The sequence below is a fragment of the Scylla paramamosain genome, chromosome 3 (genome assembly GCF_035594125.1).
Source record: "Scylla paramamosain isolate STU-SP2022 chromosome 3, ASM3559412v1, whole genome shotgun sequence".
In the NCBI taxonomy this organism is placed as follows: Eukaryota; Metazoa; Arthropoda; class Malacostraca; order Decapoda; family Portunidae; genus Scylla; species Scylla paramamosain.
The window spans coordinates 35,859,635-35,878,021 of NC_087153.1; the positions used below are offsets into that span (position 1 = coordinate 35,859,635).

The 18,387-nt window shown below is 45.7% G+C and overlaps 2 protein-coding genes across 4 annotated transcripts in view; one reads left to right on the plus strand and one right to left on the minus strand.

The window, feature by feature from the left end:
- Window positions 1-1,047: 1,047 nt before the first annotated feature.
- Window positions 1,048-13,625, plus strand: LOC135094680 (facilitated trehalose transporter Tret1-like). The gene is made up of 7 exons (XM_063994995.1): window positions 1,048-1,171; window positions 8,407-8,496; window positions 8,697-8,847; window positions 9,283-9,445; window positions 9,658-10,407; window positions 11,681-11,810; window positions 12,099-13,625. Exons 2-7 carry the CDS (start codon window positions 8,407-8,409, stop codon window positions 12,279-12,281), a joined length of 1,467 nt encoding a protein of 488 aa, XP_063851065.1. The 5' UTR covers window positions 1,048-1,171; the 3' UTR covers window positions 12,282-13,625.
- The window catches only part of LOC135094666 (uncharacterized), a 35,255-nt gene continuing 27,745 nt past the window's right edge, over window positions 10,878-18,387 (minus strand). For all 3 annotated transcript variants that reach the window (XM_063994968.1, XM_063994975.1, XM_063994984.1), the window contains exons 2-3: window positions 14,084-14,931; window positions 10,878-13,184 (exon numbers count right to left, since the gene is read on the minus strand). In XM_063994968.1, the coding sequence (XP_063851038.1) occupies window positions 12,638-13,184; window positions 14,084-14,931 (1,395 nt within the window). In that variant the 3' untranslated portion in view covers window positions 10,878-12,637. The remainder of the gene's footprint in view (window positions 13,185-14,083; window positions 14,932-18,387) is intronic.

The following is an 18,387-nucleotide window of genomic DNA, read 5'->3' on the forward strand; positions in this document are numbered from 1 at the left end:
ACTTACGTACAGTGAGGAAGAGGAAGAGGAAGAGGAAGAAGAGGAAGAGAGGAAAAGAACACGAAGAGAAGAAGAATACATGGAGAAGAAAACCAAAGAACATGGTCATATACAACTTAACTATCAATCTATGGTGACTGAGTGACTGATCTAGTAGCGCCACAACAGCAGGGTCATATGGCGTCGATTTGACCCAAGTAGCGGCTGAAAACATAGATCGAAAAACTAAACAGAAAACGGAGTGCCCTGCCTGACGCGGATCTAGTGGAGCGAAAGGTTAGTTGAGAGAGGCACGGGACAGTGTACAGTAGACCGGTGCGAAATGACCCTGGTAGACCAAAAGAAGCGTACATGAGTGAGCAAGGTAAAGAGAGTGAGAAAGTAAATAGAAAGGTAAAAAGAGTGAGAAGGTAAAGGGAAGGCAAGAGGCAAGACAAAATGTGCTGAATTCACATCGAAATGATTTATCACGGTGTAGAGATAGGAAAGTGAGAAAGAAAAGGTAATTATGTTGTTGAATTATAAGACTGAATGAGAAAAAAAAAGTAAAAGTTAAGAAATTAGGAGACTGTATAGAAGGAGAACTGAATGAATATATCATGGAGTTTTAGAAATAGAAGAGTGGGAAAAAGATATGAACTTCTAGAAAAAAAAAAAACCGGAAGTATAAGTTATAGAAACAGAAGACTGGATAACATAGAGAGGATAATACGAAAAAAAATTGAAACAGAAAAAAAAAATCAATGAGGAATTAAAACTGAAGAGCGAATACGTAAGAAAAAATAGAAAAGAAAAAAAGGAAAAAGCAGAAAATAAACTATACCTAAGTGAAACTGAATAACCAAACTAACAACGCAGGAACGACCAGACAGGTAGCACTAAGGCAAGGGGAGTCAGCGGGTACAGCAGACAAGGGCACAACCACGAACCTGTTGGGGAGACGTTCTGGGAATTCTACAGGGCGAGACAACAAAAGTCTGGACGCACCAGCAATTTCCCTAACTGGATTGTTGGGAGGTAGGGGGACGGGAGGCGGGGGGTGGGGGGTAAGTGGCGGTGTGGAGTGGTGCCTCACTCGCCAGGTGTTACTGGTCTCCTTGATTTCTTCCTGTGCGACAATGGTGGTGATGCTGAGCTCTCCTTGCTTCCTACCTGTTTGATAATTCTGCAGGTAATATATGTTTGGTTATTCAGCTTAATTTTTGTGTATTTTTTTTTCTTTTCTACGTACTCGCTTTTCTATTTAATTTATTGCTTATTTACTGCCTTGTATTTTGGTTATGTTGTTTCATTTAGGTGTAATCCATCTTCTGTTTATTTATTTTCTTACGTACTTCAGGGTTCTTTATTATTCATTGTTTAGTGTTTCTGCAGGTAATACACACATTGTATTTTGGCTATGCAATTTCATTTAAATATAGACTATATTCTATTCTTTTCTTACACACTCGCTCTTTCTTTCCTCCTTATTCTTATTTTCACAGTATCCTTTCTTTGATATCCAGACAAAGATACGAGTCATCCGAGAGAACGCGTTACAAATAAATGTGATAAAACCAACGAATATATGGCATGGCAGCATCAGATTCGTGTGCATCTGTGGATCCTTGTATCGCTAATGGTGTGTAACAGGAAGATATCGAACATACATGATTAACAACATGCTGGTGCGTTGTCTGTGCGTCTAGACTTCAGGGTTCGTATTCTGAAACGTTCCGGCGTCTATCTCCAGTAATTTGCATAAGCTGTAGAGCAGTGGTTCTCAAAATATGTAGCTTTGTGACACACTAAAGGTACGTCTTGGACTTTGACAGGTGACCAGCCCAGGGCCTGTAGTCAGTGTGGTGCGGGTCCGCTAAACGGCACAAGTTTAAGAACACATGCCTATTTATGAAAATTAGGCGGCGTATTTTGGTGTTAGTTACGGCTCACGGTTTGCGAATCACTGATGTGGAGGAATTTATCGGTGTTTTCAAGTGTGTTTTCATTACGTAGCGCTAATTTAACAAGCATTCTGCATCGTCATTGAGAGAAAATACCATGAGAACTTGAAAAATCATCTCTGTGGCCTTTGAAAATAGTCCTCATGAAAGGTTAACATGTTTAATACTTTGACTGCTAATGGCACATGTCATTTTATTTCAAGCAACTCTATACAATGTTACTCATCAAGAAGACCAAAAACTATAAGCACTTGAAAAGCTTTACTAAATACGAGATGACACCTTTTACTGTACGAGTAGAGTAGTGTTTTAAAATCCTCATCTAAACTATCACAAGCTGAGAAGAGACCACGGCTGTCAAACGGCAAAAAAAAAAAAAAAAAAAAAGGGGGGGGGGGGGCCTTGATCACGTTCTATCCAAGGAAGGATTATTCAGGGACGGGAGGAGCTTCGTCTCGTTCCTGACCCCGCCCCCTCCCCCCGACTTCACTTAGGGCGGGAGGGAAGGAAGGGAGGGAAGGATGGGGTGAGGGAACAAGGTAAGGTCAAGATAAAGCTAAGAGAAGACATCCGTGTTTGCAAGGGAAGGAATGTGGGAGAGAGTGATGAAGATGAAGAAGAAGAAAAAGATAATGAAAAAAAGGAATGGGCCAAAAGATGAAGAGGAAGGTGACGATAATAAATAAGATAAAAAGTCAGAGAGAGAGAGAGAGAGAGAGAGAGAGAGAGAGAGAGAGAGAGAGAGAGAGAGAGAGAGAGAGAGAGAGAGAGAGAGAAACGTAGAAATCCAAGGTTCAACTAAGGTCGGAGTTTGAAGGGAAGCGTAGGCGGAAATAATTTGAATTAAAGTAAGAGGAGAAAAGATGGAAGGGAATGAGGCAAGAGAAAGGAGAAGGGAGGGAAAGCGGGACACAAAACTCGAACTGTATATACCAGAGGAGAGGGAAGAGGAGGAGGAGGGAGAAAGAGAGAAAGGCGCCGATGAGATGTAAAATAAATAATTATAATAAAATAAAATAAAATGAAAATAGTAATAATAATAAATGATAACAATAAGTGAATGAATAAGGAGAAAGGGAGGAAGGAAAAGTGAGAGGTACAGAAGAGAGAGAGAGAGAGAGAGAGAGAGAGAGAGAGAGAGAGAGAGAGAGAGAGAGAGAGAGAGAGAGAGAGAGAGAGAGAGTGTGTGTGGGGAGGGGGATGGCAAACGGACAAACAGACAGACAACAGAGACCGGAAACAAAAAAGAGACATACATACAAACGAACGGGCAATCAGATACATACATACATACATATATACACACATAAATCCAGGTTATGAGCGGTGCAGTGACAAAGGATACGTGTGACATGGGCTGGTCTCTCAGTGCCTGCATGATACAGCACAGGTCAGCACAGAGGCGATGCGGACTTCCTACCTCGGACAAGGTCACCGCGAGATCACAGACAGCTGACCTCAACATACCCAGACATGCCATACATCCGAATATACATACTACATACAAGACAGGAACTGACAGAACAAATAGACAGATGCATACAGACAGGCAGACTAATCGAGACAAATATATACAAACATACATCTATCTATCTAGTATATAACAGGCCAGCAGTCCAACAGACGCAGCACCACACGCTCATACACACACACACACACACACACACACACACACACACACACATACACACGTCATTCACATCCTTAGTCCATACATACTCATACATGGTTTTCCTTTAAGGGACTGGCGCTTCCACTGTGTTTTGTTTTGTTACCCTTATCCAAAAAAACACTTACATAAAATACATACATACGTACATACATTTAGTACAGATACATAAACAGAAACAAACAAACATACTGTATACATACATGCCTATACAAAACAAACATACACGCACTCACTTAAATATTCATGCACACATTCATACAGACCGAGGCAAGCAAACAAACAGAGCCGGGGAAAAAAGAGGCGGCAGTGTTCAGGACAGGAATGAAGGAAACTGCTGTCTGTATCCTACCAGCCCTTTGTACCCTTCCCAAGGGCACCACCACCTGTTCCACCACCACCACCACCACCACGTCAAAAACTTGTTTCCTTATTTTTTTTTTTTTTTCTTTCGCTCCCCCCACCCGTTCCTTTTTTTTTTCTGAAGGAGTGATGCTTTCTCCTTCCATTTTCCTCCCACATTCACTCCCTCAAGCGATTCTAGTTTCTGCACACACACACACACACACATTCTCTCTCTCTCTCTCTCTCTCTCTCTCTCTCTCTCTCTCTCTCTCTCTCTCTCTCTCTCTCTCTCTCTCTCCGTAACAAACCGTTCTCCAGATCCGTGACTTGTTTCTACCCAGCTTCCTCCTTTATTCTCCCCTTGTCCTCTCCGTACCTGATGATAATAAAGTACTTTTTTTTTTTCACCTGTTCCCTTTCGCCCTTCACCTCCCCGTTGTAGAGGTCATTTCTTGGAGGCGATGTTAACTCCACTGCAGTTTGCACTGCGTACTTTCACGGTGTGTGTGTGTGTGTGTGTGTGTGTGTGTGTGTGTGAATATCTGTGGTGACTGGTAAGTGGTTTGAGACGTTTACTGTCGTGTTTGTACATAATCTCCGTGGTGGTCGAAGCAAGTGAACGTGAATGGGTGCCTGGTGCTGAAGTGCCTTGTCACCACGCCTATTTTTTTTTTTTCGCCATCACGTAACTCTTATAAATAATACTTGAATATAATGCAGCACCAGTTCAGAGGCACCTGCTTACTGAAGGGGTTTATCTAATTTACACTTCTTACATAACACTCTGCTTTACCTTTACCTGCCTCACCACCACGCCGCTGCTACATTCCTTTCAGTAATGCTTTAATATGAAGCTGTAGTGCTCCAGGTGCACATGCCTATTGAAGGGGTTTACTTAATATACACTAAATACATTACACTTTCTGCCGTTTGTTGAGATAACCTCGCCGGCGACACGTGAGCCACAAGCTCACACCATCTGCGCTTCCGTGTCATTTATTATTTTTTTTATTTGTTCGAAGAGGTGTTGCCACGAGGAAAAGTTGTTCAGTTCATCAGGCCTCTTTGAATACAACGAACAATGCACTGTCAGCCATCCATTAAAAAAAAGACAGTATAAAGTTTTTATCTTCAAAATATTTCTCTATTCGTTGCCAACACATATTAATCCCCGGATCATCGTAACATTCATAATGCAGGAAACGGCGTTTGCTTGCGACATCAGGCCAACTACTTTTCCGTGCAGGATTCATTGCAAAGATGCCTCCTGGTAATGCGTATACGTGTCGGCATCAAGGCGGTCCTCAAGCACTTGCGAGCCTGACCAAAGCAACACCTAACCAAGGCCAGCGCCCTTCCCTTCACCATTGCCTCACATCTACACTTCAATATCCCAGAGAGAATCAAGGTACTTCAGTCTAATTAATTAACGTGCCGTAGAAATTTCCACTGTGCATGCTCGTGGCATATAAGCATAAACGATCCTTCCTTTGTCAGCAAACAGTAAAAGGGACGTACAAGGATTATTTTTTTCCGTTAGCGAATACTAAAATGATTCTGGCAAGGTGTTACATGTCACAATAACTGCCTTGCTTCCTTGAGAGAGCAATCTTCCCTGAGAAGCACGAGGGGAGGGTGGCGCAGGTCAGGGCAGCGGTGGGGAGTCCCAGCACGCCGAACATGATTGTACACAACTTGTATCACGGTGACTAATGGAAGAACAATAACACTTCCCTTATTAAATTTTCATATGGTGCAGGAGCGCTGCGTGGCGGACATCTTTGTATAAAAACACAATTTATTCATTAAAAAAAAAAGTGAAATACAGTCCGTTTCAAACAACAGAACGAATCGCATAACTATGCATTATATGTTTGTGTACTACGCTCCTTCTCTAACAAGTTTCTGGAGTTGTTAATGTTACTTGCAGATCAGTAATGAGCAAAACAAACAGTATATTTTTTTTCTTACCTCAGAAAACTTTATTGGATAAGTATTCATTGTACATCCTCCCTTTACAAAATACACTAACATATGAAAAATTAGCAAGCAGCATCACCGGAGTCACCGTTTACTGTACTGTGACTATAACAGAACAACAGGGAACACTCCGGAACTTTCCCTTCCTTCTCGACGACACCCAGCTGCTGGGTCGTCTGGACACCACGATCATGACCTTGAGGCGCCGTGCCAAGCTGACGCCACTCCCGCTTTGCAGGATACCGTTGGCCAGCGTCAGCCGTGCGTCTTCCCCAAGGCCTCCCGTCTTCCTTAGTGCTTACTAAGCTCACCAAGCGCGGTGTTTCAGTAGTGTAGTATGGTAACTACCTTGTATGAATGCCGAGGAGGGAAGAAGAACCAATACCAGCGTCCATCTTGTATCACGGGTATTTGCAACATAACACGACGTAAAAAAAAAAAAAAAAAGAAAAAAAGAAAAAAGAAAAGAAAAAAACAGGTTTTGGACTGATGTATTGAGTGGCTCCCGCATCTGAGCTTTTTTTTTTTTTTTTTTAATACCAGTGACAAGCCCCAAAGTGCTCACTGCTTATGTAACAACGGTGGTCGAGTACAAAATTACAAAATAGTGTAAATAATGTAGTAATCGTGCATCAAAACCATTGCGTCACTCATTTTAAAGTCTAGAAACAATAACATACGAAACATGCGCCGCAACGAGCTGCCTGGCTTATGCAGCGATGGTGGTCACGGATTATATTACAATGCCCCGGATAAATAGAGGGAGGCTTCAAGACACTCCTCTAATATTATGGTGGGTCCACACGGTTGAACAGTCTCCGTCGGACAAACACTGCTACCATATCATAAGGCGAAGAAAAAGTGACGTCATAAGCGTTTAAACGAGGTAAGTTGATATGACAATAAACAGTGGTACCAGACAAAGTTGTAAACCACAGTTTGTACTCTGTTCACCAGACAAAGACCGGCAGACAATGTTCGAAGCTGATGTCCGTTAGCAACACACAGGTAGTTACGTCAGTGTTGGTGTGGATTTCGGCGACAGGTGGTTGTTGCCAGCGTAGATCTAGTGCAGTACATCATCACCATGGTGCACAAGAAGATAAAAAAACAAAACCAAGGAAATTGCACTATGCAGCATAATAATTGCTGTGAGGACAAGGTGACAAGAAGGGAATGGTGCAAGGACTGGTTAAAAACACGGAGAAAGGGGAAGTCATGCAACCATTTTACATGAAGTGCGTATTGTAACGTTATGAATCAGATTTCACAAACTATATGAGGATGGACCCAAACAACTTCTAAGACTTACTGGAGAAAGTGAAACCTTTCATAACAAAGCAGGACACCAGTATGAAGGAAAACACATCACCAGAAGCACGTCTAGAGGCACCATTGATTTACCTTTCCACCGGGTGCTCCTACACTTCCCTTCAATACACAACAAGAATATCTAAACAGAGACGTGCCGAGCCATCTATGATGTACTTAAGGATCCATACCTTATGTTCTGATACTACGAACATGGACATTGTCCAGTACAATAGCTCTTGGTGCTTCCTTCTGACGTCATCGGCGAACCTTTCCGCTTTCCATTGTATCTGGTAACAGTTTTGTCTGACGGACACTGTTCGACCGTGTGGACGCAGCTAATGTTGGATCATCTTTTTGGGTCTGTTCTTTATGCACCAGCACATTCAGTGGACCTTTTTTTTCTCTTCTTTTCTGTTTTTTGCAACCCTTTGGCGGAGCCCTTTTAATAGAAAAAGAGAAGAAGAAAAAAAAAGGAAATAATTGCGGTACTCACCAAGCTCCAAAAATAATTTTCGGCATTACCTGAATAGTAAAATATTCCCATGCATCACAGAAATCTTAAGACTGCTTACTGTGCTGAGAGTGATTCAAAGCAACCCTCATCCCTGAAGTGCGTCACAAAACCTCCACTCAGCAACCCGCCACACCGAGCGATTTCAGTCTGGAGAGACAGGCGTGGCGGGTGCTGCCGGAGTAGGGCGAGGCAGACCAACACGTCCCTTACTTTAACACACTATGTACAGTTTAGTTAAGTAGTACAGACAGGAGTCACTGAGAGTATAAGTGTAGTGATCCATTAACGTGAAGAGGGAAACGGACAGGGAGCACCAATACGTCTCTTTACTTCGCCGAACTATGTACAGTTAGTCAAGTAACGCAAGAGGGAGTCATTGAGAGTATAAGTGTAGTAATCCATTACTAGTCTCTCATTAACTACTTCTTCGTCAGCTTTATTATCCCGTCTCTGTTCTGGGTCGCTGTGCCTGACCAGCCGCCTCCACTGGTTTCTATCGTCTGCCATGTTTGTATTCAGTCAATCGTTCCTCATGACGCCTCTCTCATTTTAACACTTGCGATCAATTCTTTTCATATATTATTGATGCTACAAGAATTAATACTTTAAGACTGACAGTTGCACTCTAAACACGCCCCCAGATGAACACTGAGGGGAAAACCATGGAGAAAGAAGGTATCCCGGAGAAGACTGAGCCGCCCCAAGAGAGGAGACGCCGCCTCGCCTTGCAGGTAAGTAATCAAGCGGCCGCACAGGTAATACTCTCGCTGGCCTGTGCTGACGGTGTGTGTGTGTGTGTGTGTGTGTGTGTGTGTGTGTGTGTGTGTGTGTGTGTGTGTGTGTGTGTGTGTGTGTGTGTGTGTGTGTGTGTGTGTGTGTGTGTGTGTGTGTGTGTGTGTGTGTGTGCCCTACATTCCTCTCCTCCGCGCAGATCGTGCTGGTGTTCACGGCGTCAGTTTCCTACTTCGTGATGGGCATGTCGCTGTCGTGGCCCAACCTGGTGGAGTCGCATCTCTCCGTGGACAACTCTACGCTGTTCGGCAACCAGCTTTACCTCCACCCGTGGCAGATGGACATGCTCAGTACGTGGGCTGGCGTGGCCTGCACCAGCAGCTCGCCGCCTCGGGTCAGAGCGCTGGTTTACCGCTAACACTGGTGATCTCAGTTCTCCTGCTGGTCGTAATCGTGCTTTCTTGATCATAATGTGCCAACACACCAAATTACAGGACATTTGAGAAATACGGATGCTGTATTACCAAATCTGACTTATAATTTAGTTAGTTTTACCTGAATAGACTGTTGCTTAATGTACTTAGTTATGTATTTCGTAGTCTAAACAAACATAATTTAGGCTCCATTTTTGCACCACATGTTTGTAACTTTCAACTAACGATCCAAATAACACAAGCATCACATTTATTATCATAAGTGTTGTACGATACAGTGCAGCGCGTGGGGAGTCAAGTAGTTCATATACACACACATATCATATCAGACTACATATTTCTTCTGCACAGACAGTCTGCTCAGCATCGGGAGCGTGTTCGGTCTGCTGCTCGCCGGCTGGATCGTTCGCAGACTGGGGCGCCAGAAGTCCCTCATCGCGGCGGTGCTGCCGGGCGTGTTGGGCTGGGCCATGCTGGGCTTTTCGTACAACGCTTACATGATGCTGATCGGCAGGTGCGTGGCAGCTTGGCGCCTAACGCAGCGAAGATCAGTCTTTCCGAAACAAGTTGAAACTTCTGCAATTATTTATGCCTAAGTATGAGATTCCCATTTAGTTGTACACATACAGAAGGCAGCTGACTTTCCAGATAGTTTCAGGCCTTAGGACAACAGCACTGCGTGAAACATTTATATGCTGGAGACTTAGGCCACACTGGTGCTTGCAGGTTTTTTGATGGGATAACCAGCGGCATGGTGACCCTGGCCGTGATGACCTACGCCACGGAGATCCCCGACACGGCCTTCCGAGGCACCATCAGCACAATAACCTGCTTGATGTTCCTCATGGGGGCGTGTGTCTGCACGGCCATAGGCATTGCTCTCACGTGGTACTACGTGGCGCTGGGCAACATGTCTGTGTTGTTGGTGTACATCTGCATCGTCCCTTTCCTGCCAGAAAGTCCCACATTCCTCATTGTCACAGGCCAGGAGAAGAGAGCCACTAAGGTTCTTGAGCGTCTTCGAGGAGCTTACATAGACATTGGCAATGAAATAAGCCTCCTGAAGAAGATGAATGATGAAATGATGTCGAACACGAGCTGGAGCTTTCTTCTACACAGGCGAGTGCAGAAACGCATCTTAGTGCTGTCCATGCTGTTCATAGTGCAAGCCTTCAGCGGCACGGCGGTCCTGCGAGCCAACGCCGTCAGAATCCTGCATGACTCTGGAGTGACTGTCAACAAAACCATGTTCGCTACCCTCCTACTGCTGCTGCCCATCGGGGGATTCTTCGTGCTTTGGTCTCTGGTGGACCGCGCGGGGCGCAAGGTGTGCCTGGCGATATCCCTCACGCTCATGTCCGTCACCTACATTTTTCTCGGCACGAAAGTCTACCTCCAGGAGCCCACAGTTGTGTCACTGGTTCCCCTCGAGCCGAACAGCACTGCATCGTCACCGCCTTACTTCACAGCGCAAAGGTTAGTCCAAAAAATTTGTTTAAAAAATATACATAGTTTTCAAATCTGCTACAGCCTTCCTAAATGACTTGCTGCTGCCAGGCCACCGAGACTGGACCAAAAGGCTGAGTGACCGACCCGATTACCTCGAGCAGCACGCCACCAGTGAACAAAAATGTACATTCTGATCAACTCACGGAAATCTGGCACACTGAACTCACCATGCTCTAAACCTGATGTTTGTCATTCTCTCTCTCTCTCTCTCTCTCTCTCTCTCTCTCTCTCTCTCCGTCTCACACACAAATATAACACTTTCTACATTTAAAAAGCGTCTCACACCATCACGCCAAGATCCGTTCACTCTATTTTATCATCATCATCATCTTCTTCTTAACCACTGTTTCATAATGTCTCTGCCTTGTGCGGGAGTATGAGCGTCCCTTCCTCCCTGCACGTGATGGTGAGTCATAAAAAAACACACATAAATTATAGTTGTCAAAAGTAGCCGCAGCTCAGCCTATAATTTCTAAACATTTTTATTATTTATGGCGTGAGTGTTCCTCCCAATGTGGTGTGTGTGTGTGGGTGGGTGTGTGTGTGTGGGTGGGTGTGTGTGGGTGGATGTGGGTGTGTGTGGGTGGGTGGGTAGGTATGTGTGTGTGTGTGGGTGGATGTGGGTGGGTGTTCTTGGTGTTCCTTCTTAGCTTTACACACACACACACACACACACACACACACACACACACACACACACACACACACACACACACACACACACACACACACACACACACACACACACCACTCACTTACGCGATTGGCTGGCGTGGACAGAGATTACTTCAAGAAAGTCTACATTCTTATCCTTATTACAAAAGTAAATGTATCTTGACACTGCACAACAAGACTCAACCTCACTCTCTGATCAGACCGCCAATTCTTCAATGCTTCTCTTCCTGACACTTCAAGACAAATGACAAATCTAGCTAAGTTCTAATTTCTCCGTTTACCTAGAATCAGGTAGGCGCCATGTATGCACGAGTCTCCTCCAGTAGTCTCTGTCCTTTGCACCTTCCTCTGTAACTCACATCCATAATTCTATCCTTCATCTCACTCTGTCTTCTCAACCTTCTTCCCTCAGTTATTTTTCTCCAGGCTCTTTTAATCGGTTCCTTGTCTATACGTTCTACATATACTATTAATTTATTATAAGGTATCGCTACAGTTGTGTGTGAAGGGGTGGAGGGGAGGGCGGAGGGTGAAACTCCATCTACTGCCATCTCTCTGACCCCAGCAGTGGAGAAGGCGCCTGGTGGATAACTGTGCTCGGCCTCATCGTGTGCATCTTCGCCATGAACATCGGCATCGAGTCCCTCCCGTGGCAGCTCTCCTCCGAGTACTTCCCCACCGTCATCCGCTCACAGGTAATGCGCCACTCCTTCCTCGCCCGAGAACGGTTTCCGCGTGGTGGTGCTGCAGCATGTGGGTGCATGGTGTGGTCCGAGTGGTGTATGGAGCCGTAAAGAGGGTAGAAACTGGCGTGGTCATGAGGCAGTGGATGATGAGGGTGGTGGTTATGTTGTGTGTGTGTGTGTGTGTGTGTGTGTGTGTGTGTGTGTGTGTGTGTGTGTGTGTGTGTGTGTGTGTGTGTGTGTGTGTGTGTGTGTGTGTGTGTGTGTGTGTGTGTGTCGTGACCTTCCTTCCCCCCACAGGCCATGAGCGTGAGCGTGGCCATCGGCTGCTTCATCGCCGCCACCGCCCTGCAGCTCTACAGTTACATGAACGAAGCTTTCACCACCGCGGGACTCTTCTGGGCGTACGCCGCTGTCTCGGGGTTGGGCGTGGTCTTCGTAGTGATGTGTGTGCCGGAAACCGCAAACAAAATAGTTGGCTAGTACCAGCTCCTGGCTACCTAATGACACCTCGAAAAGCTTAATTAAAACCGTTATCCTACATAAATATCGATGACTTATTTTTGATAACGTCACACGCCAATCAACAGTGATGTTGCTTTCACTTGGGTAATTTGGATAGTTGTCGCTTATTAGTGTGTTTGTTCCCCGCCAGGTGGCCGCCACGATCAGCTGTGTGCACCTCATCTAACAAGTAGTGTCGAAGTTCCTGTCATTCAAGATCTTTCTATATACACATTCACTTCTTTCTCATGACAGTTTCATATGCTCGCCACAAACTGTACCGCGATCTCAGTGCTGCCTCGCGCTCCACATCAGCGGCATTCAAAATGAACACATTAAGCACTTGCATGGCTTTCCGGCAGGCTGTACGTGGCCGCGGTGGCAGGCTTTCCTTGTGAACATTCCAGATCTCTTGGTGCCCTGGACGAGTCGGGAGCGTGTCTGGTGACGTCCTCGTAGAGGCTGAGAAGGCGAGGCTGCATCAGTGGGTTAGAGGACAGCATTCTGAGGGCACTCTCACGTTTCTTCATGACGTAGTCAACAGTGTGGTCGTCGGAAGCCACTGAGAACTCCTGGGCGTCCCGGGCATCACACATGAGGGCAGGTACGGCCAGCGCACCGAAGATAAGCCCAAACATACTCTTGTTGTGGAACTCCTGAGTGAACTGTTCTTGAGTGAAGGAAGGGACGCGGCCGGCGGCGATCAGCACGGCCCGGAAAGTTGAGTAGTAGTCGTCCAAGAGGCGTGTGAGGCAGCGGGACCTCTCGTTGGCAGTCAAGCTGCTGAAGAGCAGGTAGTTGAGGTCCAGGGCGGGAGAAGACCTGCGGCACAGCTGGAAGTCCACCAGCATCACCTCCATGGGCTGGCCGCGGCTGTCCTCCCTGCAATAGTCGTATGGGGGTCATGGCCGCAGACACATGTGAGAGCATGCATGCCTGCATGCACGCACGCACGCAAACACGCACGCACGCGCACACACGCACGCGCACACACACAAACACACACACACACCACTGGTAGTATTAGTCTTCAGTAAATCAGGAAACCCAACACAAGACAAGAAGAGACAAGGGCGTCTGATATTTGAACAGAGCGACAAATCAGTGGGATGCACTGGCAGAACTGCTGTGTGCAAACAATATACAGAAATTTAATGAAAATAAGATAATTTTGTAAAAAAAAAGGGGGACATGACGAGTTTGACTTAATCCTTTAAAAACAAACAGGTAATCTAAATAGGTAAACACACACACACACACACACACACACACACACACACACACACACACACACACACACACACACACACACACACACACACACACACACACCAAATGAAAAATAGTGCAAATGGAAGCAGCGCACCTGCGGAATTGTGGACCTAGATTTCTAGCTTATAATTTCCACGGAACCGATACTCAGAAAAGTGAATTAGCCATGGACTCAAAATACAGCAAGTGAACAAAGACTCGGGTGAGTCGCTTCTCAGTCTCATGCGGCAACTTGAGTCATGCGAGGTTCCTCTCACAGTGGAGACTTTTGTGAGTTGCACCAACATCGCAGATATTTAGAAGTAAGCACTACGACTAAGCAAAGAACCTACAGACCACAGACATGAAGTTAATAGAGACTCTTCTACTGTGTGGCTGCTGCGATTGATGACGAGATGTGCACGATGCAGGCAGCAGAATGACACGTGAGGCACAGGCTGGGAACACTAGAGACACAGACATGAGTGTGACATGCACACACCACAACGTGCACGTGGTGGAAACAGTACCTGAACAGCAGGTTGTTGACCCAGCAGTCACCGTGTCCGATGACGTCAAAAGGCGGCGCAGGATGAATGAGGGCAGAAAGCAGGTCAGCTCCGCGGGGCGCCAGGCTGCTAAACCACTCCTGCATGTCCATGCGACCCGCCGCTCGCGCCAGTTCGCTTGCAGTGTCCAGGCTGCCGGAGATGAGCGCCTCGAAGGCCTTCTGTGTCTGTTGGGAATAGTTGCACATCTCCCACGACAAGAAAGGGAAGGCTTTGGGTGACTTGGCCAGCAGCAGCACTGAGGCGGCGTGCAGTCTGGCCAGCTCCCGCACCGTCAGGCTGGCGTGGGCCACCGTCAGCGGCTTTCTGCGGTCATACATCTTGAAGTGCCGGAGCCGCAAGTCCTCCAGAAACAGCTGAGACTCGTGCTCCTCCCAGTCTGTGTGACAGCAGCGGGGCACGCGCAGGGGCTCCTGGCCAGCCCTCGTCAGTTCAGCGTTCAGCAGCGGCAGCAACACCGTGTAAAACTTACCCTCCTTCAGGAACACCATGTCATCAAAGTGAGAGTCGGGGCGGCCGCGCCTCATCTTGACCACATAGGAGGCGTCGCGGATCTGCGCCTTGACTTGGTACTTGACTCGCACGCTGGTCACTTCCGCCACGTAGTTGTCTCCCTTGTTGGTGAAGCTGTGCTGCGACCACGACAGCAGGCGGGCGCTGCTTCCCTGGTCCTGCCTCAGGGCTCGCTCCACGCCCTCCTCCCTCACCCTCATGGGGGCCACATGCGAGCGGGCGCCACCTCCCTGGCCCGCCTTCACGGAGAGGCTGTGAAGCGACGTCTTCCCCCCAGCTGGCTGCTCGTCCGCCATCTGAGTAGTGGGGTAAAGCTCAGCTTTTGCACACCCAGCATATGACCACAGCCTGGCCCCAAGCCAACCCCTGTGTGGCGCGATGCCTTGCCAAATAACCTAGTGCAGTTTTGATGTTTGTTTAGTTTCTTTAGTCGTTCTTTGTAAATGTCATGCATTACTAAACTATGATAAGATAAGACAACATTACCCAAGCTGAATGGCTACACAACACCGTGCAGCCAAGGCAGTATGGCTTGTATTGCCCTACAACTCTGCACTTCAGAAATAGTCATTATTGTTTATTTCCAGAAAATAAAGAACTTCTCCAGTGTGTGTGTGTGTGTGTGTGTGTGTGTGTGTGTGTATGTGTGTGTGTGTGTGTGTGTGTGTGTGTGTGTGTGTGTGTGTGTGTGTGTGTGTGTGTGTGTGTGTGTGTGTGTGTGTGTGTGTGTGTGTGTGTGTGTGTGTGTGTGTGTTACATTGATTATAATCCACATTATATTATAGCAATTAGCTTAATTGTTAGATGCGCAGTCACGGTTCGTTTACACATATAATAATTATGTAGAACTGTTATACAGCTGTGATGGTGATGGAGGTGTTGTAATTACAGCGGCGGCGTAGTGATGAGTGGTTATGATGATGATGATGATGATGATGATGAGGAGGAGGAGGAGGAGGAGGAGGAGGAGGAGGAGGAGGAGGAGGAGGAGGAGGAGAGGAGGATGATGATGGCGATAATGACCATGATCTTGATAATGACCATGGTGATGATGATGATGCTAGTGGTGGTGGCAGTGATTACAGTGTACAGTGGCGGTGCGGTGGTGACGTCCCTGTACTGGTGGTGTGGCGTAAGCGTGTACTGCACTCTTGTTATGCCAGTGGTGAGTGTGTGCTGGCGTTGAGCGGATGAATTATGGTGGTAGCTGCTAAAATTGTGCGTGGTATTATCATTATATTTATTATTATTATTATTATTATTATTATTATTATTATTAGCAGTAGTAGTAGAAGTAGTGGTAGTGGTGGTGGTCATAGTAATAGTAGTAGTAGTAGTAGTGGTAGTAGTAGTAGTAGTAGTAATAGTAGTCGTAGTAGTAGTATTAGTAGTAGTATCAATATAATACACTTCTGATTACTCAAACCATGGAAATAAACACGAGTTTCTGTGGTAGCTGTGAGCCGTTGGCCTGTAGCTTCACCTTATAACAAAAAGTATATAAATAAATAAAATAAAAAAACTTGAAAAATTATGAATTACATGAATTAACTACCCACTTCGTGAAGACGCTGCTGTTACCAGTGAATGCAACAGATTGGCGCTTGAAATGAAAGGAGGGAAGTGTTCGTGGTATCCTTGCTTTCAGTGCGGAGAACGGACCTTAATGTAGTACCTTGTCTTCAGTACGGAGGGAATGTACCTGAACTTCCTCCTAATGTAGTAACTTCAACGTTGGCAAAATCTTACCTATCGCTTACATTTTTTTTTTTTAATTTGTTACTTTTGTATTTTTTATTACCAGTTTTAAATTACTGAGGATGATATTACTGAATGGTGCTGTTAACGAGCTTAGTAAAGATGATGATACGATCTTCACAGGTTACATGATTCTACTGATACTTGATGCTTTGACTGGCCTATCGAGATGCAAAGACTCACAATACTGAAGCGCCCCTCCCACCCCCCAAAAAAAAAGAAAAAAAAAAGAAAAAAGAAAACAATCACAGGGGAGACAATAAGAAAAACATCTGATAATACTGAAAGCCCAATAAATACTAAAGTTAACATACTGAAAAAAAGAGAAAAGAAAAAAGAAAACTAATTAACAACACTGAAGGCAGGTAAAACAGGTAAAACAGATTAAAAAGAACAATTCATAATACACAGCTAAGACATATAAAAATAATAATGCTAAAATGCAAGTCAATTAAACTGTGCACTTATTCCTTCACCTCCATCACGGACACTCCCTTGCTATGCTCCCTACTGTCTGAATGTAGTCGCCAGTAACACACACCTCGTCAGGCTCCTGGAAGAGTGAGAGGGTGTGTGACAGATGTACTGGGTGGCGTAAGGGACAGAACATGAGTGGTGCAGGCAGGATATTAGGGGTTATTGATCTAGAAAAGGACTATAAGTGATGGGCTCAAGCTTGACAGATTAGGAGAGAGAGAGAGAGAGAGAGAGAGAGAGAGAGAGAGAGAGAGAGAGAGAGAGAGAGAGAGAGAGAGAGAGAGAGAGAGAGAGAGAGAGAGAGAGAGAGAGAGAGAGAGAGAGAGAGAGAGAGAGAGAGAGAGAGAGAGAGAGAGAGAGAGAGAGAGAGAGAGAGAGAGAGAGAGAGAGAGAGAGAGAGAGAGAGAGAGAGAGAGAGAGAGAGAGAGAGAGAGAGAGAGAGAGAGAGAGAGAGAGAGAGAGAGAGAGAGAGAGAGAGAGAGAGAGAGAGAGAGAGAGAGAGAGAGAGAGAGAGAGAGAGAGAGAGAGAGAGAGAGAGAGAGAGAGAGAGAGAGAGAGAGAGAGAGAGAGAGAGAGAGAGAGAGAGAGAGAGAGAGAGAGAGAGAGAGAGAGAGAGAGAGAGAGAGAGAGAGAGAGAGAGAGAGAGAGAGAGAGAGAGAGAGAGAGAGAGAGAGAGAGAGAGAGAGAGAGAGAGAGAGAGAGAGAGAGAGAGAGAAATTGGTTTGCAGAACGGTAGATGACTGGAACAGGCTCAGCAATCTGGTTGTTAGTTCTGGGTTAATACGAAGCTTTGGAGAAAAATTTATGGATAGTCATGATACAAGTATGTTGGTACAGGTATGGTTTATACTGGGAGTGCCACGTGTAGGCTTATTGGCTTCTTGTAGCTTCCCTTGTACTCTTATGTTGCTATAGCTGTGCTGCTGGAGTGACATCTGCTGGCCACACAACGTCCTCACTGTCAATTGGCTTTTAAATCTTGATTCATCAGAGTGGCGTAAGTCAAGAGGACATCCGATTGAGAGACACAGCAAAGAGTGACATCAGCTAAATTCTCAGTGTCAGTAATCAGAATATAACAAGAAATAAGGTGTTCAAGTTTGATGAAGTAAATTTAAGAAACAGGAAGGAACTGGTTCTCAAATAGAATGGTGGGTGAATGGAAAAGAATCAGTAATTAGGTTGTCATTGCAGTCATTAGCAAGATTTTAAAGATGATTAGACAAATCTATAGATGAAGATAATGGATGGAAATAGGAATGTAAGTTTCACGTGTAGGCCTGGCGGTTTCTTGGAGCTTCTCTTATGTTCTTCACACCACCACCAGCTTTGTTGCCCCTCCCAGAGAAATCTTGCAGGGTGAACAGACATGGAAGCTGATTCAAGTTCGTGCATAATTGTTTGCACTCGTCTGGCAATGAGGCCACGCAATGTTTGCCTGTCATTCCTAGTCGTGGCTACTTAAGTGAATTCACACACACACACACACACACACACACACACACACACACACACAC